The sequence below is a fragment of the Theobroma cacao genome, chromosome 7 (assembly GCF_000208745.1).
Source record: "Theobroma cacao cultivar B97-61/B2 chromosome 7, Criollo_cocoa_genome_V2, whole genome shotgun sequence".
Classification (NCBI taxonomy): domain Eukaryota; kingdom Viridiplantae; phylum Streptophyta; class Magnoliopsida; order Malvales; family Malvaceae; genus Theobroma; species Theobroma cacao.
Window position 1 is genome coordinate 21,503,301 of NC_030856.1, and position 25,307 is coordinate 21,528,607.

A 25,307-nucleotide genomic window follows, 5' to 3' on the forward strand; every position below is an offset into this window, starting at 1 on the left:
GTATAAAAGATTTCAAACATAGATAGTTTTTTGAAGAACTTCATCTCTTTTCATAATATAAATCTTTTGCTGTAAATCTCCTATCTCAACTCTGTACTTCTTTTTTTATTCGATTCTATATTATATCAAATTATTCAGATTTTTCCAAACAATGTTAAGTAAAAAACAAAAAGAAAATTGAAGGGATTTGTTCCGTAATTGACATTTTACCTACATTAACTCATTATTTGTAATTATACTTAAATTGGCCACATGTTATTTACTCGGGCTGCACGAATTAAATTTTTGTTACAATTTTGTCACTAATTTTGTCGTTAAACAAGAAATTTTAATATTTTAATGGTTTTTGTCATAGGATTTTGTCACTAATTTTTTACGTCAAGATAAAATTTTCGCGCCATAGTTGCCCGATTTTCTGGTAGTGATATATATATATTCCATAACTATGATTCTAATTTGTATACACACATACAATAAACTAATATATTTCAAATATATTATATTAATAGCTTTATTATATATTTGTCTTCTAAATTTATACTAACTAATATTACTACGTACATAAAGTATTATTACTTTTTGTTTAATTTATTATTAGATCTTATCATCTTATTTTATAAAATTAAAAAATTTATTATGTTCTTTTTTTAAATTTTCTAATTTAATAAAATTAATGAATTTGGAACTATTAATTTGTAATTTATGATTCAATAAATTTTTCAAAAATATAAAAAACAAGTAAAGGAAAACATATTTAAATTTTTAATATTATTAACTTTGGTATGTATATATTTGCTTTTATTAATATATGCTTTGTAAAGAATTAATAAAATTTATAAAATTCTTAATATATTTTATAAAAAATTTTAAAAATATTATTTTCGATAGAATTTTTCGACGAAATATTCCGTTAGTAATAGCTTTTTCCAATGGAAAATTCCGTTTGAAAGTTTAATGGACTTTAAATTTTTTGGAGCTTTAAACTTTCCAACGGATTTTCGACGGATAATTTTTTGTAGGAAAATTCCAACGAAAATCCGTCGAAAATTCTGTCAAAAAAATTTGGTGAGAGTAAATTTTTTTTTTGCACCAAAAAAATCTATGATGGATTTCCAACGGAAGTTGGAATATTTCCATAGAAAATCCATCGAAAATTTGTAGAAAAAAATCAAATAAATTTCTATTGGAATTCTATTAGAAATCTGTTAGAAATTTCCAACGGAATGTTTTTGGTAAAAAAAAATCTATTTTTTTGTAGGGAGCCTTATTTTGATTAAAATTTGCATAAAGGGTATTTAATAAATAACTTTCTATTAATCACAAATTTCTTTGTTCATCATAGAAAAAATTTAACTTTATTTTTATATTTATTTAAAACTAAAATTTGAAAATATAAAAAACATCTTTATATAACATAAAGTTTATAATTAATAATAAATTATAAAAAAAGAGTTTCACAAATAATTTATAAGTAACACATAATTCATAAATAACTCCTAAATCAATGATTTTTGTTTTCCATCAATGCAGCAACTATTTGATTGCGAACTCTACCCGTGTAACTATTATCCAATGCTCTTATATAAGTACATGAACCCATTTCTTTAACATTACTTCTTTCTTCTTAACTCTCAAGAATATAATTAGGATTACAATCACATTTAGTGAACTCCTCATCTATAACACCACATTGTCTAATGTAGTTATGAAGTGTAATTATTGCAACAATAATCTTTTCTTGTTTTACTAATGGAAATGGCTTCATATCACGTAAAATATGCCACCTATTCTTCCATACTCCAATTGTTCATTCAATGACAATGAGCATGGTTGAGTGTTTCTTCTACACCTTCTGGCTGACTGCAACCTCTAAAATCAAGAATGTAATATCTTTCACCTTTATAGGGTGCTAGATACCCATTCATATTAGGATAACCAGCATCCACGACATAATATTTACCTAAAAAAAAGTTAAAGGCTTCAAGATTAGTTCATTAAAAAAATTCAAGAGATAAATATATAGAATGGCAAACTTTATATCATAAAAATTATAAGTTGTACTTTTCAAAGGGAGAAGGAACATGCTTTTCATTTTTTTTAGCATGTTTGAAAAGGTACGGGTGTCATGTGCAATACTAGGCCAACCAACAACCACAAAAGTGAATAACATGTCAAAGTTACACACTAACATGACATTGTGTGTTGGATTTCCCTTTTACACAACATAACAGGCAAAGTAAATAACAAGTAAAAAGACTCTTGACTTCCAACGAAATGACCTTGGGTGAAGGTATAGCTACTAAATGCCATGGTACCTACCGAAAAGACGGATATACGTGGACACCTCAACCTAGGTCCTAACTGCCTTTGAATCTAAAATCATGAAGTTGAAAAGAGTGAGTATAAACCCAGTGAGTGAATATAGGAAGGGAACAAGCATTAATACGGGAAGTTTTAGAAAACATGATGCATTTATGTTGAAAACAATGCAATTTAGCTCAATTCCTTGTTAAAACCCCTTAATTCAACTCTTAATCATTTAGTGCCTTAGTATTGAAAGATCCATGATCAATAAAGAAGTTAAAGAGTGAAAGTACAGTAAAGTTCAAGCAAGGCAAGCATAGCAGAACGAATCTCGCTGTAGGGAAATTTAAGGCAAAATTTTGAATCAATAACCCGAGAGTTTCTCGTTGCAGCGAGAATGCATTCTCGTTGTCGAGAGAATGCATTTTCGCTGCAGCGAAAATCTAGGCAAGCATTTTACCCAACCACCCGAGAGTTTCTTGTTGTAGCGAAAATGCATTTTCGCTAAAACGAAATTCTGGGCTAGTCAAGCCCTCAGCATTCGAGAGTTTCTCATTACAGCGAGAATAAATTTATCTGCAGCGAGAAATAGGGCAATGAAATTAAAAGAATTCTTGTCACAACGAAAATCTATTTTTGCTATAGTGAAAATCAATTGGAAAGCATTTGTAAAATTTTAACATTCAATATTCAATGCAAACACATAATATTTTTCCTAACCTCTCTATTTATGTGTATACATGTATACAACTCCCATCTCATCAGCTCATGTACACTCCCACACCGCACATAGTTAGAATCATCTTGTGGACTCCCATACCGCACAAGGCACTATCATCATGTGCACTCCACATCTCACATGACATATATCATCAGTGTGTGCACTCACACATCACACCACTATCACCGTCATGTGCACTCCCACACCGCACATGGCATAAATCATCAGTGTGTGCACTCACACAGCACACCACTATCACCGTCATGTGCACTCCCACACCACACATGTCACGCCCTTTTTGTGGAAGAGGGTGGGACAACTCGATGGCAAGGGCTTGAGGCTTTGAAGTAGGCGAGCTAGCTCCAAGATGGAAGAGCAACGAGGGCTGGAACCCCAATTTGGTGCTGAGGGACTTGGAGGCATCGGCACCAGCTAGCGGACTGGGCTCACAGGCTAGCAGATAGCTAGTGCACGCACGGGCCAGTACGTAGATGGGGAGCGTAGGCCGCAGGAAAATGGCACGCAATAGAGCAGGCAGATTGGCTCTCAACTGGGGTGTATGAATTGACTAGGCAATTTGACTTATGCGTCGGAAACACTGGCTAGCTCGAGACATGTAGGGCAGCCATTGCCTGCTGTTGGCAACAGGACTAGGGGCACGTTAAGAGGGCCCAGCAGAGTTCAAAACAGCCCCTAACCGTTGGGAACTGTCTTGTAACGGCTCCAAGGAGTCTTAGGCTATAAAAACCCCTTAAGCCCCCCCTCATTTGAGACTAATGACTCTTGTATTGGAATTACTATCAATAAAAGCTCTCTCTTGTTCTCTCAACTCTCTTGTGCTTGCCAAAATCGATCCTAAGTTACTAACTTGATAAGGTTACTAGCCTTTCTAACCGACCTCGAGCAAGACAAAGGCTAGGTTGCACGGGTCAAGAGAAAACCCCCGTGACACTTGGTATCAGAGCGGCAATGGCAAACACGAGGATTGGAGTGGGAACCGAGGGTGTTGCTTCCACCCCTGATACAAGGGAAATGCGTTCGAGTAGGGTGAAGAGGAAGTCCATCTCGAAGGATCTTTTCGCCAAAGAAGAGTCTAGGCTGACCCACCAAGAGGAGCGTGTGGCAGAGTTGGTTGACCGTTGTGAGGTGGGCGAGGCCTGGATGGATGGATGCGAGGAACAAATGGATGAGTTACGAGAAGAGTTGCAAGTCGCGCTCAATGAGACCCTCGAGGCACTAACCTAGTGTGATGCTAGGTTAGAGGCTGAGGTCAAGCAGTTGAGAAGCGAGATGAACGAGCTAAGGCGAACGCTCGAAGCGTGCAAAGCACTCCTTGGTGGAGGATTGCTGGCCATGCAGCCGACTAGCAAGGTGGACATCCCCAAACCGAAGGAGTTTAAGGGCTAACGGAGTGCCCAAGACATAGACAATGTCACAACCCGGAACCTCCCTCGGGCCCATGACAACTGTTGCGACGTCCCAATTGACACTCATTACCCGAAATGCCAATCGAAACCCCGCAAGGCTTACGTATCAGTTTCTTGCCTTTCCTGTGTACAATCATTGTTAAACATTTCGTTTTAAACAATTATCAGTCGTTTTCTGCTCAAGTAAATCAAAAGACGAAAATTATTTTATTTTTGTTTTAAAAAAATTTATAGACAAATATTACTATTTAAAATATTGATTAAAATATAGCATTTTTATATAAAACAATATTTATAGAAACACGTGTCAGTAATCTTTTGTAACGTGGAAGTAAAATAAATTCATACATACAATAATTTACAAACTTACAATGTACAATAATAATTACAATGACAAGTGGCCCATAAATACACCAAGTGTTGATGATAGTAACCTATTGTCTGTGATATAGAGGGGTCAATTGGAATCCTCGACAAAATCGGGTATCTACATGCTACCACAGGCCTGAAATATTTGGAAAGGAGGTGGGTGAGATTTTGTAATCCCAATGAGTAAACAGACATTATTATAAATATCTAAAGGCAAGTAAAATGGAGGCAAGTTTAAACAACAAATCACAAACCATTTCATAAGGTTTTCAATTTATTTCTTAAACCATAAAATATTTGTAATTTACCAAAACAATTGTTAAGGCTTATGACTTTTATTAGAAACAGGGCTCAAGCCAAAAACTAGTCCTCGGGGATACCTTGACCGAAGCATCTAACCGAGTCCGCCAAGGTTAAGATATTTACATGTTAAACACATGTTAGCTTTGAAAACAAGTCGTTCCTTGACGTTGGCCGAGTTACACATTCACGTGGGGGTTCGACGTGAAGTGAGCTCTAACACTACCTCGGGAGTTACCCTCCTCGCCTCTACAACCGGAGTAACTATGCAACCGAGTTTACCGTACCCCTCTAATAGGCAGTCCACGAAAATCCGTCACTGCAGTGACTAAATTCACCAATTTTAATAAAATTTCTACAATATAACGTGGCTTTTATTTATTTATCCAGCCTGCATAGTAAAAGACAGCTTACATAAATTGCCAATGCAATTATAAAATATAGCCACATATATTTATATATCATAAGCCATTCATAGGAAAATATATTTTTCAAGACAACTGGTAGCCTCCAATTACTCAATTTCATTATCAAAAGTTTCTTATTTCAGATAATCAACACAATATATTTATTTGTCACATTTATTTCTAAAACATCAAAAGTCCCATTTTAATCTCATTTTCGTTTCATAAAATACATAAAGAGCATTTAAAAATAAACTCTAGATAATTTACAATAATAATGGGTTTACTCACAATTTGTACAAATTAAATGCTTTCTAGGTGCCCCGATCACTGTTCGTCGGGTACGGCTTCCTTGCCTTTACTAGAAGGCTCTCATCCTAGACACATTGCAAAAATTACACAATTCACCACATTGATGCTAAATCACTATATAATTGACTTAAATCCTATACTAATGCATGGTATGAAATGCAATAGCCTAAAATGGCTTAAACGCAGTATTAACCTATTTTTGCCATTTTACCCGATAAATTGCTAACGCGCTCCATTTTAGCTCTAAATTGTCCCATTTTCTCTCCAACATTTCTAACCATTAAATATCAGCCAATAACCCTCTAAAATCACCAAAATCAGCTCACTTTCCTCCTTGAAAAATTTGGTCAAAAATGGGATATTAACTCAGTTAATTTTCCACTTTGTTTTTCTATCACATTTAACCATTTTTCATCATTTTCTCTTCATTTCTCTTAGAATAAAAATCAGTTCATCATCATTGTACATCACTGAATATTCAGCCAAGGGTGGGTATTGTGAGAATTTCATGCTTTCTTGCCCTATTTGATTTCTATACACATTTAACTAACTAAAATTACCAATTTAACTAAGAATCAAAACATTAAAATTTCAAAATCCTTCCCCTTGAATTCGGTCAGCCCTTGGTATCACTTTCTGATCTCTCTCCTCAACCATGCTAAATGGAAACAAAGGCATAGGAAAGGTAGAAATCAAGCTAAAGTCAAAAAATCTTACCGTTAGACGCGTAAATGGACGAAAAACGCGAATTCCCCTTTGAATTTTCTAGTTTTCCTTTGGTTTTTCTCTTTTCTTCCTTTCCTCTCTATTTTCTCTCTTATTTTCTCCTTATGGTTGACCATCACCTGATGTGGGGTTTAAATGGGCTGATTTTTCTTTACAATAATATTAAATCATTAAAAAGTGCCATGTATCACTTTTCCATTGGCCTGTTTTTAAAATTTCATCCTTTAAACTTCAATTTTTTCACCACTTAAAATACCATAGTTATTCATACCAAAATAAATAAATCCTATAATTTTGATAAGTTTTGGGTGGTGAAAATTATGGTTTTACCTCAAGATGACAAAATTACCGTTTTGCCCCTATGTTTCGAAAATTGCCAGAATTGAAAATTTTCACTTCCTATCATTAAATTATACTCCAAATAGTTAATCTTGGTCAAAAATTTCACTCCATGATCAAATTATTATCTTAGGTGGCAAAATGACAATTTTGCCCCTAAACATCAAAATTTTCAATTTTTCCCCAAATGAACCCTCGAACTCTGAACAATCATTTTTAGTTATTCTTGAACTGTAAAATATTAAATTTCATCATACGATTCATATTTGAACTAGTTCGAGGTTAAATCAACTTAAATGTACCGTTAGGTACAATACCGAGTTTCGTCTATTCTTAGGAGCTTTCCTAGCGTAATAACATGCTACTCAGTGCATGTATGTCATGACATGTGTTTATAGGGTTGGGTTTTACAAACAACTTCTTCTGGGGGATGGAGCAATACTTCCAAGCCACCAACATTGCCGATGATGATAAGAAAATCAATACAGCCTTGATGTATCTTATTGACTTGGCGTGTTTGTGGTGGCGTAGAAGGTGTGACGAGAGGCACGGTGGAGCTGCCATCTAGATGTGGGTGGACTTTGTACGCGAGATGAAAGCACAATTCTATCCCGAGTACGCGTAAGATGAGGCGTGCGGCAAATTAAGGCACCTAACGCAGCAAAGGGGGGTTCGAGAATACGTGAGGGAGTTCATCGAACTCATGCTGCAGATCAACGACCTTGGCAAGCGGGAGGCCTTGTTCTGCTTCCTCGATAGACCAAGGCCTTGGGCGAGACAAGAGCTTTAGCGCCGTGGGGTCTAAGACATCACTGCTACAATGGCCGTGACAAAATCCTTGATCGAGTTTCATAAAGGGGATGCGGAGAAGGATGCTAGAAAAGGCAAGACCAAGGTGCGGGCCAATGCCAAGCCACTACCGAGGAGCACTACCAGCAAGCAAGGAAGCACGTGGGGTATTGACCAAGGCAGTCGTGCAGAGGACAAGGGCAAGAGGACCTTGAAATGTTTCTTATGTGAGGGGCCACACTTGGTCCAAGACTGCCCCAAGAGGGCTAAGCTGTCTGCCATCACCCGAGAGGAAGAAAATGAAGGGCAGCAGTGACGGGATTCCTTGAGATTGGGCACCATGATGCTAGCAGCACTAAAACAGTACAAGCTAAGCCGCAGCAAGGGCCTGATGTTTACGGATATATCGGTGGCAGGCAAGAAGTTGAATTCGCTGGTTGACACTGGAGCAAGCTATCTATTCACCTCTGCCGAGACAGCAAAGATGCTGGGGCTGGACACCAAGGTAGGGGCAGCGTGCATCAAGACTGTCAACAGCAAAGAGGTCCCCACCATTGGCACCGCAAGCAATGTGGATGTGTGGCATGAGTGGGTCGATAAGGAAACAATTGAAGTCATTCCACTTGATTATTATGACTTTGTGATTGGGTTAGATTTCCTTGATCGAATAAATGCTATGGTTGTCCCATTCTTGAGCTGTATTGTGATTCTTGACCAGCGAGGTCAATGTGTGGTGCGATGAGGCGCAGGCAACAACTCGCGACCAAGACGCTGAGCGTCATACAACTAATGGATGGTGTGCACAGGGGTGAGGAGACCTATGTAGGCACACTATCCTTGAACAAGGGCAAGCCAAGCGAGGCAACACCTGTGCCGAGCGAGGTAGCAGGTGTGCTGGATAAATATGCAGACATCATGTGTGAGACCTTGGCCTCTATAGGCTCGTAACTAGGCATAAATGCAATACACGGGCCAGGGGTAGTTTCATCATTTTCTCTAATAAGCTCCCAGAAGAAAGTTTTATGATATTTTAAGGTCTAAATAGGCATAAGGCCTCATAAATGATGTGTAATGATGAAAACATGAAGAAACTAGAAGTGGCAATAATTTTCACAATAGGGGCAAAATGGTCATTTTGCACCCCGTGTCAAAATTTTTAAAGTTTCGCTAACCGAAGCATGTCTAGACCATTATGGACTTGGTCTCAGTGTTAAAAGAGTAAAAATATCGCACAAAGGGTTGCATGAGAACAAGCTAACTAATCAAGGGCATTTTCGTAATTTCAAGGGAATGGATAAATTTGAGCTATAAATATCTTGTTTCCAGTAGCTTCTTCTCCCAATTTCCAACAGCTTGTCTTCTTCTTCTTCTTCCATCTCATGTTGCTTCCAACCTCCATGGAAGCTTGATATGGAGCTTGCATAATTTTCTCTCTCTAGCTCTAGTTTTCATACCTTTGAGCCCTTTTGACTAGAACCCTTGTATTCTTTCACTCTCTTACTTCAAAACCCTTAAAAAATCTTATTTTCATACTTTCTCTCACTAGATAGGCATTCTAGAGAGAGAAAGAGAGAATTACCCCATTTGTGTGGAAGTTATTGAAAGAGAATTCAACTACAAAGGAACCCTAGGGTGAGTGATGAACTAAGCTTGGTTTTTAGTTGTGAATAATGGCTAGTAATTGGGATTATGAGCTGTTTTATTGTTGAGTATGTTTATTCCTTTTATAGTGAATAAGATAGTGAACATAGATAGCCATTTAAAGTGACAATTGAAAGCTAGTTAAGAGATAGCTTTTTGGGTTTATAGTATGTGAATTAACATAATAGTGATATTAATGTGATGGTAGGTTTCAAGGAAGCCTCCTCATTCCATTTGGACAATTAGGGGAATTAGAGTCAGCGAAAGGCTCAACAATATACCGGTGAGTGGACTTGCATTTCAAACTTATTTTAGGGAATGTGAATGATTTTATCTAACTTGACTTTGAAAATGTACCTTGGGAACAAGCCTTTGGTGAAGTGATTTTATATTGTGAAAATGTGCTATACAATGTGCTATGTGTTATCAAAATATGATAGTATGCATGATATGCATTGAGTGCTTCTTTGTATGTTGATGTGGACCCGGCTATGTGCGAGTGGGAGTGCACATAAGCCGTTGCTGACCCGGCTATGTGGGAGTGGGAGTGCGTATAAGCCGTTGCATATGAGATGATGATGATGGGAAGGTGTACATGATGATTGATATATATATATATATACATATACATATATGGTATATGGTTGTAAGGCAAAAATGTGAACATTTAATTTGTTGAAATTTGGGAGTTTGCATGTGTTACATGTTGCTTTTATTATTTAGTAGGAAGACTTTGTTTTAAGGGAAAAGGGAACCTTTTTTTTTTATGTTCTGATTCTCACTGCAGCGAGATTCATTCTCGCTATAGTGAGAAACTCTCGGGTTTTGTGAGGAGGTTTAGTGAGAAACTCTCGACCAGTTAAGAAACCCTCGATTAGTTAATAATTAAAATCAAGTGTCACTGCAGCAAAAATTCATTCTTGTTGCAGCTACGCTGCAGCGAGAATGCCTTGCCGCTGCAGCGAGGACCCGTCATTTATTGACTTGATTCACATGAATGCTTTTAAAGCTTTCACTCTCCAAATCCTTTGTTGAGCATGGACTTTTTTCCAACAAGTGATTTTTTTTTCTCATGTGGGGTTTACATGAAGGGTTTAATAAGATCAAAAACAAATTGCATTGTTTTGAAAAAGAATGTATCATGATTTCGTTAAACATTCTTTATGGTATGCTTGTTCCCTTTCTTGTTCACTCACTGAGTTTATACTGACCATTTTCAACTTCATGTTTTCAAATCACGAGGTAGCCGGTAACTAGGACGAGGTGTCCTTGTAGACTTGTATCCATCTTTTGATAGGTGTCTCGGCATTTAGTAGCTGTACATTAGTCCGAGTCCCTCCGTTGGACATCGAGTCTCTTTTTGTTGTGTATAGACAAACCTAATGTAAATTATTAAGATATATGTTGTAGACAATGTATATACACTTGTTTGGTATGCTAGTATGAGGTGGCAATGTTTAATATTATTTTGATTCAAGTATGAAATGTGACTTAGCAGTTTATGATGGAATGATGAACATGTCAGATTAATAGGCTTGCTTGGGCTTAATGGACTACATCCATTGGGCCCATGCGCCGGTCATGGACCAAAATTTGGGTCGTGACATCATGCCAGTGAAGCTGCCGAGCTGCTTGCCACCGGAGCGCGAGGTGGACCATAAGATCAAGCTTGTGCCGAGAGCGTAGCCACTCGCGAAGGCACCTTACCGAATGGCACCCCCAAAGCTAGTTGAATTGCATCGACAGCTTACAGAGTTGATCGAGGCAAGCTTCATTCGACCGAGCAAGGGACCCTATGGTGCGCCTGTCCTTTTCCAGCAGAAGCACGATGGGACGCTACTGTTATGCATCGACTAGCAAGCGCTCAACAAGCTGACCATAAGGAACTGCTATCTAATCCCCAACATCTCTGAGCTGTTCGACCAATTAGGTGAGGCTCGGGTCTTCTCCAAACTCGACCTACGGTCCGGGTACTACCAAGTGAGGATTGCCGAGGGGGACCAGGAGAAGATTATCTACGTGACGTGTTACGGCAGCTTTGAATTCCTAATCATGCCCTTCGGCCTAACCAACGCCCCCGTGACGTTTTACACACTCATGAACAAGGTATTGTCATCATTCCTTGACAAATTTGTGGTCGTATATCTTGATGACATTGTTGTTTATAGTAGGACCATGGCGGAACATGTTGAGCACTTGCGGGCCGTGCTTGAACGCCTAAGGCAGCACTAGCTGTATGTCAAGCGGGAGAAGTGCTGCTTTGCACAGTCAGAGATCCCATTCCTCGATCACATCATTGGGGGAGGTCGAATACGGATGGATGCGACCAAGGTCCGAGCTATTAACGAGTAGGAGCAGCCCACTAAGGTGACAGAGCTGCGGAGTTTCTTGGGGCTTGCGAACTACTATCGCAAGTTCGTGCGGGGCTACTCTAGCATCGCAGCACCCTTGACCTATTTGTTGTGCAAAGACCGCGCATGGGGATGGGGTCTCGAGTGTGAGCGGGCGTTCCAGCGACTGAAGTAAACCATGACAGAGGAGCCTGTGTTGCACTTACCAGACCTGAGTGTGCCGTATGAAGTGCACACTAATGCGTCAGATTATGCTATAGGTGGGGTACTCATGCGACAAGGTCACCTAGTGGCGTATGAAAGCCGAAAGCCAACGACACCTAACGGCGCTACACGGCTCAAGATAAGGAGATGACGGCGGTAGTGTACTGCTTGAGGGTATGACGACACTACTTGCTAGGGGCTCGATTCATGGTGAAGACAGACAACGTAGCCAACAGCTTTTTCCAAACCCAAAAAAAGCTCACTCCCAAGCAAGCTAGATGGCAAGTCTACTTGGTGAAATTTGATTTCACCATGGAGTACAAGCCAAGTGCCACCAATCGGGTTGTTGATGCATTGAGCTGCAAGGTAGAATTGGCAGCCATCAGCCAGGAACAGGACGAGTTGCTGGCTAGGATTCGTGTTGGGCTTACGGAAGATGCCATTGCACAAGCCATCATCGAGTGCGCCAAGGAGGCTTAGACGCGGCGGTTTTGGATGGACGGGGACCTACTCATGACCAAAAGAGTACAGATCTATGTGCCAAGATCCGAGGGGCTACCCAAGGAGATTATGTAGAAGTTCCATGACTCTTTGTGGTCGAGACATCCAAGAGCCGAGCGGATGGAGGCACTTATCGAGGCAAGCTACTATTGACCCAAGTTGCCCGAGGATGTTGAGGCCTATGTACGGACATGCTTGGTTTGCCAGCAAGACAAAGGCAAGCAACAACAGCCAGCGGGGCTGCTCGAGCCACTAGAGCTGTCTACCCGACCGTGTCAATCCGTATCCTTAGATTTCATTACTAACTTACCTACAACTAACGAATTTGGTGCTATAATGGTTGTGGTGGACAAGTTTAGCAAATACGAAATCTTTGTGCCGGTCACACGAGAGTGCCTAGCTGAGGAGGTAGCTTGAGCATTCATGGCTCATGTGGTCAAGTTGTGGGGCTTACCAGAGAGCCTAGTGAGTGATAGGGATGGGGGCTTCACGGGCAAGTTTTGGACCGAGCTATTCAAACTGCTAGGGTCCAAGCTTCGCTTCTCGACCAGCTTCTACCTGCAGACGGATGGGCAGACGGAACAAGTAAACCACTTGTTGGAGATCTACTTGCGACACTATGTCTGCAACACCTAGTTGGACTAGCCAAAGCGGCTAGACATTGCCCAATTCAGTTGCAACTTGCAGCAGCGAGAACCCACAGGGAAGAATCCCTTTGAGCTGGTAATTGGGCAACAGCCAATTACCTTGGGGGCCTTAGTCAGCAGCTATACGGGGCCAACACCAGTAGCATTTCGATACGCCCGAGATTGGCACGAGTAAGGGGGACTTGGCCAAGGGGAGCCTTGAGCGTGCCACCCAAAAATACAAGAAGTGGGCAGATAGGCATTGGTGGGACGTGAGCTTCAACGTGGGGGACTTGGTGTTGGTGAAGCTTCATTTGGTTCTCCGCCACCCAAAACTACACAAAAGGTTGATTCGAAGGTATGAGAGGCCTTTCCACATTGAGAAGAAGGCAGGCCACGCGACGTACAAGTTGGAGATGCCGCTCGAGCCAAAGGTGCATTCGATCTTCATGTGAGCATGCTCAAACCTTACCATGCAGACCTAGATGACCTAAGCAAGAACTGCAGCCAGCGGTATCTCATGGGGCAAAAGGCCTCATATGAGCGGGAGGTCGAGCAGATTCTAGTTGAAAAAGTCCTAAAGAGGAAACACCACCGGTCACAACATCAATACCTAGTCCAATGGAAGGGACTGCCAGCAAGCGAGACTAGCTGGGAGCCGGCCTAGGCGTTGTGGCAATTCGAAGACCTAGTGGAGCAGTTCCACGACCAGCAAGCAACGAGGGCGTTGCCAAAATAGTTGGGGGAAAGTGTCACACCCCTTTTGTGGAAGAAGGCAAGACATCTCGATGGCAAGGGCTTGAGGCTCGAGAGTAAGCAAGCCAGCTAGAATATGGACGAGCAACGAGGGTTGAAACCCTAATTTGGCGTTGAGGGACTTGGAGGCATTAACACTTCCGGGCAGACTGAGCATGTGGGCCAGCAGACAGGCAGTGCGCGCCAGGGCCAATACGTAGATGGGGAGCGTAGGCGCGAAGGAAAATAGCACGCAACAGAACAGGAAGACTGGCACGCAGTTGGGGCACGCAAACTACCCAGGTAGTCTACCTGATGCATTGGAAACACTGGCTAGCCCGAGACCTATGGGGCAGCTGTTGCCTGCCATTGGCAACAGGACCAGGGGCACGTCAAGAGGGCCCAGTAGAGTTCAAAACAGCCCCTAGCTGTTGGGAACTGTCTTGTAAAGGCTCCAAGGGGTCATAGGCTATGAAAACCCCTTGAGCCCCCTCATTTGAGACTAATGACTCTTGTATTGGAATTACTATCAATAAAAGCTTTCTTTTTGTTCTCTCCACTCTCTTGTGCTTGCCAAAATTGACCCTAATTTACAAACTTGAGAAGGCTGCTAGCCTTTTTAACTGACCTTGAGCAAGGCAAAGGCTAGGCCGCACGGGTCAAGAGAAAACCCTCGTGACACACACGCACGGTTACAATTGTCACCCAATAGTGCCATTCAATGCATACATACACATCAACATTATGTAGAAACACATGAATTCATCACATTCATATTTCACAACATAAAAACTTTTCATCAAGGGCTTGTTCCCATGCAAATTTTGAAGAAAAACTAATAAAATATTTCAAATGGTTCAATCAAGCATATAATCATTTGTTCCAAAACATTTTAATGCAAGTTCACTCACTTGTCTTTGTTGATTCTTTAATCGACTCCGACTTCCACTAATGCTCCAAGTGGAGATGTGGAGTCTCGTTGAAACCTATCACACACGATAGCGTCACACCAACTCAATTGACATGAATATTATTCCAAAAGCTATTTTCCTAAATCAAGTTCTACTAGTTATTCCTAACTAGCTTCCAATTACCATTTGATTGGCTATTTATTCACACTATTCTAGTCACACTAGAAATAAATAAATAACCTTCAAAAATAAAATAGTCTACAATTTAATTATTGACCATCATCAACAACCTAAGAATAACCCTAACTCAATACTCACCTCGGTGAATTTGTAGTTGAATTCCTTTTCAAGAGTTTTCAAGCTATTATGAAAGGTTTCTTTCTCTGTTTAAAATGTCCAGCTAGTGAGAGAAAGTATTGAGGAAAGACTTTTGACGGTTCTTGAGGTGTAGAAGTGAAAGAGTATGAGAAACCCTATGACAAGGTATATAAAAACATAAGATTTGAGGTTACCATGAGAAAATCATGGAGGGTTCAAGGGATGGCTTCCATGAAAGATGGAAAACGTGAAATAGGAAGAAGAAAAAGCTACTGTAAGTGAGGAGAAAGTGTTGGAAAAAAATTGATATTTATCCTATAGTTGACTAAAGTTCCACTTATTTACAAAAATGCCATTGCATAGTTGACTTTGCCTTCTTCTTCCCTTTGACTTAAACTTTTTACTCTTTTGACACTGAGAAAAGGTCCACAATAGATTACTGGTACTCGATTTCATGGAAACTTAAAAATTTAGACTCGAGACTCAAAATGACCATTTTGCCCTTACAGTGGAAATTATCATTATTTTTTTTCGTTTATTTCATTATTATATGTATCATTCATTTATTCCTTAGGTCTACTTAGACCTTAATAATATTAGAAAAACTCACTTCTAGGAGCTCACCAAGGAAATGACAAAACTACCCTTAACCTACGTCATCGTGTCTACCTTCGCTACACGTATCTAAAGGTCGAGGTTTCACAGACCAACAAATCAAGATTAAAATTAATTAAACCCTAGAATGTTCTAGGAAGAACAGGAAAATAAAATAAGAAAATTAAAAAATAAATAATTAATTAAAAAGAAAAAGAAAGAAAGAAACACTAGCTGGTATGTTTTAGCAAAGTGTGTTTTGCACCTTACCAAAGATAATGGCACCACACAAAAAGCGAAAAATTCACATCTAGCAAGTGCCTCACAAGGCTGGCATCCCCAGTCTCCAAAAAGGGGCAGCTTTATAGCTGCCCTCTCTCAAAAATTCGAGGGGAAAGGGAGAAAAAAAATAAAAAAAAAGACCTAATTTTAAAAAAAAGGCCTTAACAGTAACCGAAAAGGGGGAACCTTTCTCTCCTTTGGTGAATATCGAAAACCCAAAAAAACCTAGGGAAATCTAGCAGTCAATAACCACAAAAACAAAAACAAAAACTACAAAAAATAGGAAGCAACTAGGGGGGGAAAGGATTTTCTTTTTCATAAGGGTTAGATTCAAAGGTTTTGGGGGGTTAGGATCGAAAAAGGGGAGATAAAGTTTAGTCCCACCGGTTGGAGGGAGGGTAAGGAGCGAGAAGAAAAAAAAGAAGGAGAGCTTTTTGGAGAGAAAAGGGACTGACTGGCTAAAGAAAGAGAAAAAAAAGGAAGAAAGTGAAAAGGGGAGTGAAGAAATGGAATTTTCTGGTGAGGGAGAAGAAAAAGGAGAGCTTTTTTTAAGAGAAAGGAAAGTGAACGGTTGAAGAAAGAGAAAAATAAGGAAGAAAGTGAAAGGGGAGGCTTTTTTTTTTTTTTCTTTCTTTCCCATGCCAAACGAAATTTTGGAGCTTGGGCACTAAGAACCGGACCAAACTAGCGGAACCCATTCGAAGCTTTAGGCTTATTCTAGCTTGTAGGTAATATTTTTATTCTTTCCAGTGACTATTGATTTGGGTTTGATCTTGTTGCATTGGTCTTTTATAATTATCTTTGTTATTAGTTATATAATAGTTTTATTATTTTTGTGAAATATATGCACATATAAAAAATATATAAAAGCTGTAAATAAAAAAAATGAACAAATACTTGATTGTAAATTAGAAGATTTAGTGAGTTAGAATACATGCATGTGTGAAGAGATGAATGGCTAAATAACGTTAGTGATAAATTTAGGTTAAAATATATATGTATGAGGAAAATTAAAGAGATACTTAATAGTAAAAAATAGATAAATAAATAAGCATTTAATTACAAAATTAGATTTAGATGGAAGTTAAGTATAGTGAAAGTAAAAAGTTACTATTAGGAATAAATTCATTTAGATTAAGACCCATATAGATGAGGAATGTCTACTTAGACTATAATATGTCAAGAATGAAATATAAAACGTAGGAAATGGTGAAATGTTACACATAATGATAACATATTTAGTATGCAAATTTATGAAAATATAAGTATAAAATGAAGATGTACAAGGAAACATTAAATTAAAAAATATAATAAAATGAAATAGGATAATACTAAGTTGGGGTGGAATAGATAGATTTTACGTAATTTAAAAGGATGAGTACACATGGGGAGAGAAGATAAAATATAAATAGGTTATATAGGCAAAAGAAATGAAATACTTATATTACAAAATTTGTCTAGGTATTTATAAATATAAAGACATACAATATAATACAAAATTAAAAATAAAAAAATAAAATGGTTAACTTGAGTTAATCCGATGATGGAATTTCACTCGAAAAAGGCAAAGAGTTGCCTTTTTCGAGGTGAATTTCCAAAATGCGGGATTCGAGGAAGGTTTTCACCAAAGTGTCAAGATAAATCCAAACTCTATATTTTAATACCCATTAACTCAAATAATCATTTTAAATGTTTAAACAAATAAATTTATATAATATTATATCTAAATATAAATTGATACAGTTAGTAATTAACTTAAACAATTATATCTAAATAAAATTAATTAAGTTAAAATTTAAATATTAAAAATTAATTAACTGTTTATTAAACACGAAACGTATAGTTAAATAAAATTTATTAACCCATAATATTAATTAAAGGTTATCGATTTAAATAGCATGTTTCCAAAAAAAGATATATACAAATAAATAAATAAATAAATGAGGCAATAAATTACCTTAAATTATTAAATACATTGTTTTATACATTATAAGTTAACTAAATCATATTTAAACTTGTTCATATAGACATCATTCATAATTTTATTTTGGCATGGCATGTGATATGATTTTTGCTAATGGAACGAGAACTTCGATGATGGGATCTCCTTGAAAGGCTTGTAGAGACGAGTTCTTCGGGGGATATCCATAGGTGAGGAAAATTTCGAGATTTCACCAAAGTATTGAGATGGTCTACGAACGATTTTTCAATATAAGGTTGTCGCTCTCATTATTTAAAATTGGTAAATCATGACATCATTTTACAACTGCATCATGTCTACTCGTAAAACCGAATATAAGATTTAATCTACTAATATAATAAAGAATTAACTAATAAACAAGGATTAAGGAAACATCAATTGTTTAGGCTCCAATAAGATAACATAAGATTAAATGGTATTGTTCGTGGAATGGCGTCACGGGGTGCTAATCCTTCCTCATGTATAACTGTACTCCCGAACCCAACTCTAGAAAAAATTGTAGACTAGCTTCTCGTTCTTTCGACAGACCTAAAATTAATTTAGTACTTCGTCAATTAGAATTGAGTTAATAGGTGGCCAATCGCACCTAAATTAAAAAGATTGGTGACGACTCTTAACATAGGTATTTATTTTCCCACGCTTAGCGATCGGGTTCCTAGACCTGTACGTTACAACATTGGGCTGCTCTAAACTCTTTAACTGTGACACTATATCATGTGATTATAAAAAATTTTTTATTGCTTTTATGTTGTAAATGAACATTAGATTTATGAAAAAACCTAGTCACTGACCCGTGTTATGCTGCGGAAGTTATTGTTTGACACGTATAGTTTGAAAATTATTTTCAATAGTTAAATAATTTGATAATATATTTCATCTTTGAATTCAATAATAAAGTGATTGTTAACAAGTATACATAGATAAATGTTGTTAGTGATATTAACAATATTTTATGAGAAAAAATAGTAAATATATAGTATTGTTTTAAAACATATAATAAACTTATTGGCAAATCATCTAAAAATTCAAATAGAAATAGATATGCTAGTGCGAACCCCAATGGTTTACAACTTAGAAACATAGATAAATATAAAAAGTTGTATCCAACAAAGAAAAGAAGAAATCAAAGCACAAAATGAGCAGAAAAAACAAGTAACAAACTATAAGCAAAATACCTAACCCCAAGAAAAAAATGTAGAACCAACAAAATACACATGCAATCTTAGCAACCATGCAATTTGGAGAACTAAGCCTAAACTCTAACAAACCATAGACCAATATATGCTAAGTGAATGGTTCAACTTCATTCCATTCCATACAAACAATCACTCCACTAAAGAAGCGTCACAACCTCAAAGCAACTCATAAAAGCATTTAAACTACAATCAACATTACCGCTACATTAATTATTATTTTTTAATAAAATTAAAATTCCAACATAAACCAAAATTTAAAAAATCAAATCAAATTTTTTTTTTCTTTTAACTTCCAATTTCTAAATCAGGAGAATGTACCAAAGTAATGTGAAGCATTCCCTACACATTGTCAAAATGATTAGAATGTGGTTTTCCAGGTTTGACTTCAATTTCTAATTCAAAAAATAAAGGGCTCTGAGAACAAATTAATTGAGAATTTCAAGAATAAATAAATACTAATACTATTGATTATTGAAAAATTACAGGAAGATGATAAAGAAACTTAGGATATCCTTTCAATTGCATGATTTCAACTGCCTTTCAAAAAAACCCTATAATTTCAGGGTATGGATAATTTTGGGAGCATTCGAACAGATGGAGAACCGAAAACCCATAAGCCACCACAACGAGGGGAAGAATGAAAGAGAGGAAGAGAAAGGAAAAAAAAGAACAAAGAGAGAAATAGAAAAATTTAAAGAGAAGTAAATTTAAAGGAAGATAGTTTACTCAGGTATCGCGGGGCCCACATTCTAGAGAGTTTTTTTTTGTTTTTTAAGTGGGCACCGCCTAGAGGTGTCTATATAAAATATATATGAGTGAAGTTTGAAGGGCAGAGTCTTGCTGGAAGAGACTAGAGTCGCAAAATTCTGTGAAACCCTTAGAGACGCGTAACGAATGAACAGATTGTCATCGGACTCTGTTTTTATCCTTTAATTTAATTAGCTGAGTCTTCTCCTCGTCTATTTTCCAGGTATTTTTTTCTCTTCCTTCTCTTTGATATCCCTGCGATTTTAGGGCATCTTTTATCCAGTTAGGGATTCTGTTTTGGCCGGGGGTTAAGAGCAACACCTGGTGTAGATGCATAACTTGCGATTCGATCTAAATTATTTATCTCTCAAAATCACTTAAGTAAAGTACTTAATATTATCCCTTGGCTTGCGTTTTCTCTCTCTTTCACTCAACAATTACTATACCCACACTGCTTCTAATGTCTGTTATCAATTTTGTTTTAATAGCTAACGTAATGGCTACCTCCCTGGATATGACCCTGGATGATATGGTGAAAAGAAATAAGAGTGAGAGAGGCAGAGGCCGGGGTAGGCCGCGCCGTGGCAGAGGCTTTTTTGGTGGTGGAAGAATGACAGCAACCACCCTTGCTACTCGTAGAGGTCCCCTTGCTGTCAATACCCGCCCATCGCAACACTCTATTGCCAAGGCAAGCTCAAACCTGCGCTTGTCTTATGTTTTGCTCTTATGCTTAACAAACTAAATTGAGGACCATCTCCAATCTTTCTTTACAAAGTCAAATACGCTGGGGACTTCGCTGGAGACCTCATGATATATCCCAGAGTTTTGGCTGCCGCAATTGTGCAATTTAAAGATGCAATGCTGCATCCTAACATTTAATGCGTTCCTGCTTTATTAACTTTATGAAATGGAGCCCAGATGAGTAGCATATGGTTCCTTTAAGATTTAATGGCTCTACCATTTTCTAAACCGTATCATACATTTCTAATTAAGTTAGTGTTTGATGCCTGGTTGCTTAGCGGGACTTATGATGGATCTGTGGATCCTATTGCTATTCTTGGAATTTCTTTGGTGCAAGATTTCAGTTTCTGTTCTATTCATGGAATTTTTGCAAAGGAGCTTACTTCTCGTATCTTCAGAACTGAAGTACTCATCCATACTATAACACGTTTTTAAATGAAGTGGGTTGGATCCTTAACTCCCATCTGTGTTCAGGAGCTGCACCTGCTGATTTTTTCCTGGATTGCTACAGCACTTTACTAAACTGGATTCTACTGCTAGCACCTTTCTTTTAATGTTCTGTGGGAATATAGCTGATCTTGATTCATATTGAAGACTGGTGATCTTGCTATCGAGTCATAAGCTGACATGTTATGTTTGCTTTCATTAGTCTTCCCACAGGACCAGGAGCACACCATGGCAGCATGATTTGTTTGAAGACAGCCTTAGAGCTGCAGGGATATCAGGAGTAGAAGTTGGCACCAAGTTATATGTATCCAACTTGGACCTTGGAGTCACAAATGAAGATATCAGGGTAAAGTGATACCTTTATGTAGGACTTTAAGGCTAAAGAAGTTTGTGTTAGTTTTCTGGAGAAATTCCCTGAAACTTTGTGTACAACTCAGGAACTTTTCTCTGAGATAGGGGAGCTGAAAAGATATGCAGTTCATTACGATAAAAATGGTCGGCCAAGTGTAAGTTTTGTGCTTTGTATTAATTGGTTCTGATATTCTGTTGCAATGCTGGTTGTTATGCCCTTGAATCTGGCTTAATAGGATTTGGCATCTTGCAATATTGAAAGGACATAGATATTTCTTAAGTGTGGTGATAGAAATCTTTGAAAAAATTGTGGGATGTTTCAACTGTATGAATTTTGCAGATTAATTAGTAAATAATTGCTTTGGTTTGGGTTGAAACAAGAGCTTGTAGCAACCACCTATTGAAAACATGATGACTCTAGGATTGTTTTTCTTCTGAATGCATTTAGATTTGCAGGCTATATTTCATGTTGACTGATTCATGCTGCTATATTTTGGGCCTACATGAAGAAATTGAAGAAAAATCATTGAGAATAAGCTCTCTAGGGAGCCTGCCGTGTCTTGTGGCAAGTTTGCATTGATGAACAATTGAAGGTTGTTAGCTTTTATGTTTAGATGCATGTAAGGTTTTTGTTGAAATAAACAAAATTTCAGTTCATGATCAAGGTTATGCTATTGGAAAACCTTTTGTTGGGTAATTCTGGTTCGAATTGAATGCGAGGTGACTACACCACATCCTACCTTTCTTGCTGCTTTTGCATGTCTGGATGTTTTAAGTTGTGCTCAAAGCTTGAGGCTTGTATTCTTGCCTTGCTTGTTTATCCTGATTAGTCCTTTGTCTTTGTATTCTAATTTTCTATGTTCTAAGATATCTTTTCATTCATATGACTTACCATATATTTTACATAGTTGTTCTCATTTTGGATCAAATCTTTGTTACTTGGATGTTGTTTTATTTTTGGTTTCAGGGTTCAGCTGAAGTTGTTTATCTCAGAAGGAGTGATGCATTTGCTGCTCTTAAGCGGTATAACAATGTACTGTTGGATGGAAAGCCCATGAAAATTGAAATTGTTGGTGCCAATGCAGAAGTGCCAATTTCAGCTCGTGTTAATGTAACTGGAATAAATGGAAGGAGGAAGAGGGCTGTTGTTTTGACGTATGTGATTCCATATTCTTCCTTATTTTTTTATATGTTTTATTTTATTGATAAGTTTTTCACATCAACTTTCGAATTTATTTCTAGTCAAATATTCGTTACTCTTTTCAAGCTGTGATCTTTGTTGAAGCAAAAGCTTGAACCCACTGTTAAGATGATATGTTTCTCACTGTTAATGCATTTCCTAGTTTCTAAGTTCTGTTACATGGACTCATCATTTAGAGCACCATACCAGTGTCAACAGGACATTTCAGGCTTACAGAGGAATATGCATCTGATACAGACATCTGGCCTTGGCTTTTGACACAAGCCAAATCAATCACTAAATCAAGAAAGTGAATGTCAGTGACTTCATTGGGAGGTTGTTCGATGTGGAAAACCAGCAGATAAAAAAAAAAATGAAAAAGCCAAATCCACAAATTAAGCATGAAACCACCGCAAAAGAGAGTGAGAAAGGAGGCATAATAGGAATGATCTTAGGAATATGGGATTGAGGATCAGGAAATTGTAAAGGGAAAGAATAAAAGGAAATTAATTGTTACAGAGAAGGAAGATTATGAGATAAGAAGAAGATTTTGGGTACAAGGACTGGTACATGTGGTAGGGCTTGTGGTATATGGTCAGGTTTTTGGTTCCATTCCAAATTAATATATGATTCAAGCCTGTATCACATTGTAATTCTGTCACCATAAGCCAATTTAAGAAAAGAAAGGTATGAGCTTAATGTTGGTTTTGGGTCAAGACAAGTTTGTACTTTTCTTATACGGGCCCCTTATTATCACTTCGAGGGTTTTTCTGGAGTCTAAAGTTGTGCATCAACTTTTTTTAGATTTTCTAACTTTCAGCAGTAGTATTATAGTCCTTAACAATCTTTAGAAGGGTCCTTATGTCTGTATGCTATTTTTGGACGCTTGTATGCTGCACCTGCAAGTCCGAAATTTTTAGCAGAAGCCAAGTTAGGCACATGACACCACCTGTGTTAGATTCTTGTAGCCAAGTCCTGTAACATAGATTTTAAGTTTTTGATGTATGTTTAGGAAGATTTTTGTTTTAATTTCAGTAATTTATTTCTTTTTATAGCGCACACAGCATTAATCCATGGTATTTAAAACTTATTTTCCTCCTGTCCATCAATTGGAATGGTTGTTGAAAACTGCTTGGGTTTACACATGAAAGCGAGTATTTTTTTTCTTTCACTTTTCCAATTATTGTTGCATATTATTATTCTTTTTCAAGTATTTTGTCATGGTGGGCAAAATTGCATCATTTGTAGCATGTTGCTATGTATCTATGTTGTTTATAGACCCTGCATACATATCTTTATAATGTTTTAACAGTCAGTAGGTTACTTCTTTTTTTTTTTTTCTCTCGCTTTTGCTGGTTAGTTTATATCTTTTTTTTGCTTTTTACAAGAACTACATTGATAAGTAATCGTGCAGGCCTGGACCAGGTCAGTCAAGAAGCTCTGCTGGACCTAATCGCAGTCTTAAGTAAGTTACCGTTAATTCTGATGTCTGTAAATTAATCTAATACTTGATAAATGAGTTACCATTTCATTTTTGCTTGTAAGATTTTTCTGAACTTCTTACCTAAAAGTTTTCATGTGAGTGTTTTTACTTTGCATTTGTTCCTTGAAACTTTGAAAATATATTTGTTTTTGAACCTTGTTGGTGATGTTGACTTTCAGGAACCTTCATTTAAGGTTTGAGCTTTTGATTTTTCTAAGTCCATGGGACTTACTCTTATAGATCATGCCTTTTATCTGAGCAGTCTTTTGTGTTGGCTTGAGCCTGTCATTTTAAACAATAAATTGATGGCTATTCTATCACTTAAAAATTAAATCATAGAGTGCTTAAATTATATAGCCTTAAATTTTTGAACAGGTATGCAAATTTTGCCATAGTTTTTAACTTGGTTATCAAAATACCCACAAGGCAGCTTGCCACGTTGAAGTTTGTTGATTGAAATGTCCATCCTTTGTATATGCCTTACCCTTGTTTTCTTTTATGAATTTTCGGTGGTGGATGAGTATGAACTGAAACTTTGTTTAAAAAGAGTTTATATTTGATGCCAATGTTTAATAATGATGTGTGGCTGTATTTTGGTTTTTGCTGTTAATTTACTAGTTGCTGGATCTTGTTGCAGCCGTCGTGGGGGTATGAGGAGTGGCCGTAGTGGTTCTCGTGGTAGAGGCCGTGGCCGTGGAAAAAAGAAGCCAATTGAGAAGTCGGCAGATGATCTTGACAAGGAGCTGGAAAACTATCATGCTGAAGCCATGAATGTTTCATGAAGTCTAAAACCATCATGAATTTAACATAATATTTTTGCTTCTTGTTAGCTGTACAAAAATGGCTTGGCAGCATTTTAGTTTCGCATTGTATTTTATTTGTTAGATGGGTTTTTTGTTTAGTTATTAGATTTTTAAGTTGAGTAGGATGGGTTTGTTTTGTCATCTAGGTAGATTTGAAGCCTTAGTTGAAAGTGGAAGTGTGATGAGTTTAGAACTTGGTATGTGATTGCGAACTCAGTTTTACTGCCTGTCAAGTCTGCTTGATTGACAATGATATTGCCCTCGTCTCAGGAGCACAAGCCTGATCTAATTTCATATCGCATAACTTTCCAAAAGATAAAATTAGGTGTGTATTGGGAGTAAATTACAAAACGGAACAAAATAAAACCCCTGTAAATGTATCAAAGTGAACGTAATCTTTTTCTAGTTTTTGGTGTATTAAATTGAATAGAACTAATGAACTTAGAATCTCTTACATAGCACGCCCTTGATAGCACACTGGATGTTGCCCTTCTGACAGCAGCTTCTGCTTCCATACTAGAAGC

General features: G+C 37.5%; 1 protein-coding gene across 1 annotated transcript; it reads left to right on the forward strand.

Moving 5' to 3' along the window:
- LOC18595019 (THO complex subunit 4D) lies at positions 19,841–25,077 on the forward strand. The gene is made up of 7 exons (XM_007022757.2): positions 19,841–20,001; positions 20,267–20,466; positions 21,169–21,312; positions 21,404–21,472; positions 22,285–22,472; positions 23,912–23,962; positions 24,618–25,077. Exons 2-7 carry the CDS (start codon positions 20,275–20,277, stop codon positions 24,760–24,762), a joined length of 789 nt encoding a protein of 262 aa, XP_007022819.2. The 5' UTR covers positions 19,841–20,001; positions 20,267–20,274; the 3' UTR covers positions 24,763–25,077.

Bases quoted from the DNA above. Each gene is read 5' to 3' on its own strand.
- LOC18595019 (XM_007022757.2), top strand. From the start codon at position 20,275: ATGGCTACCTCCCTGGATATGACCCTGGATGATATGGTGAAAAGAAAT. The intron at 21,313-21,403 runs GTAAAGTGATAC...TGTACAACTCAG, and splicing joins TCACAAATGAAGATATCAGG to GAACTTTTCTCTGAGATAGG. The intron at 22,473-23,911 runs GTATGTGATTCC...GTAATCGTGCAG, and splicing joins AAGAGGGCTGTTGTTTTGAC to GCCTGGACCAGGTCAGTCAA.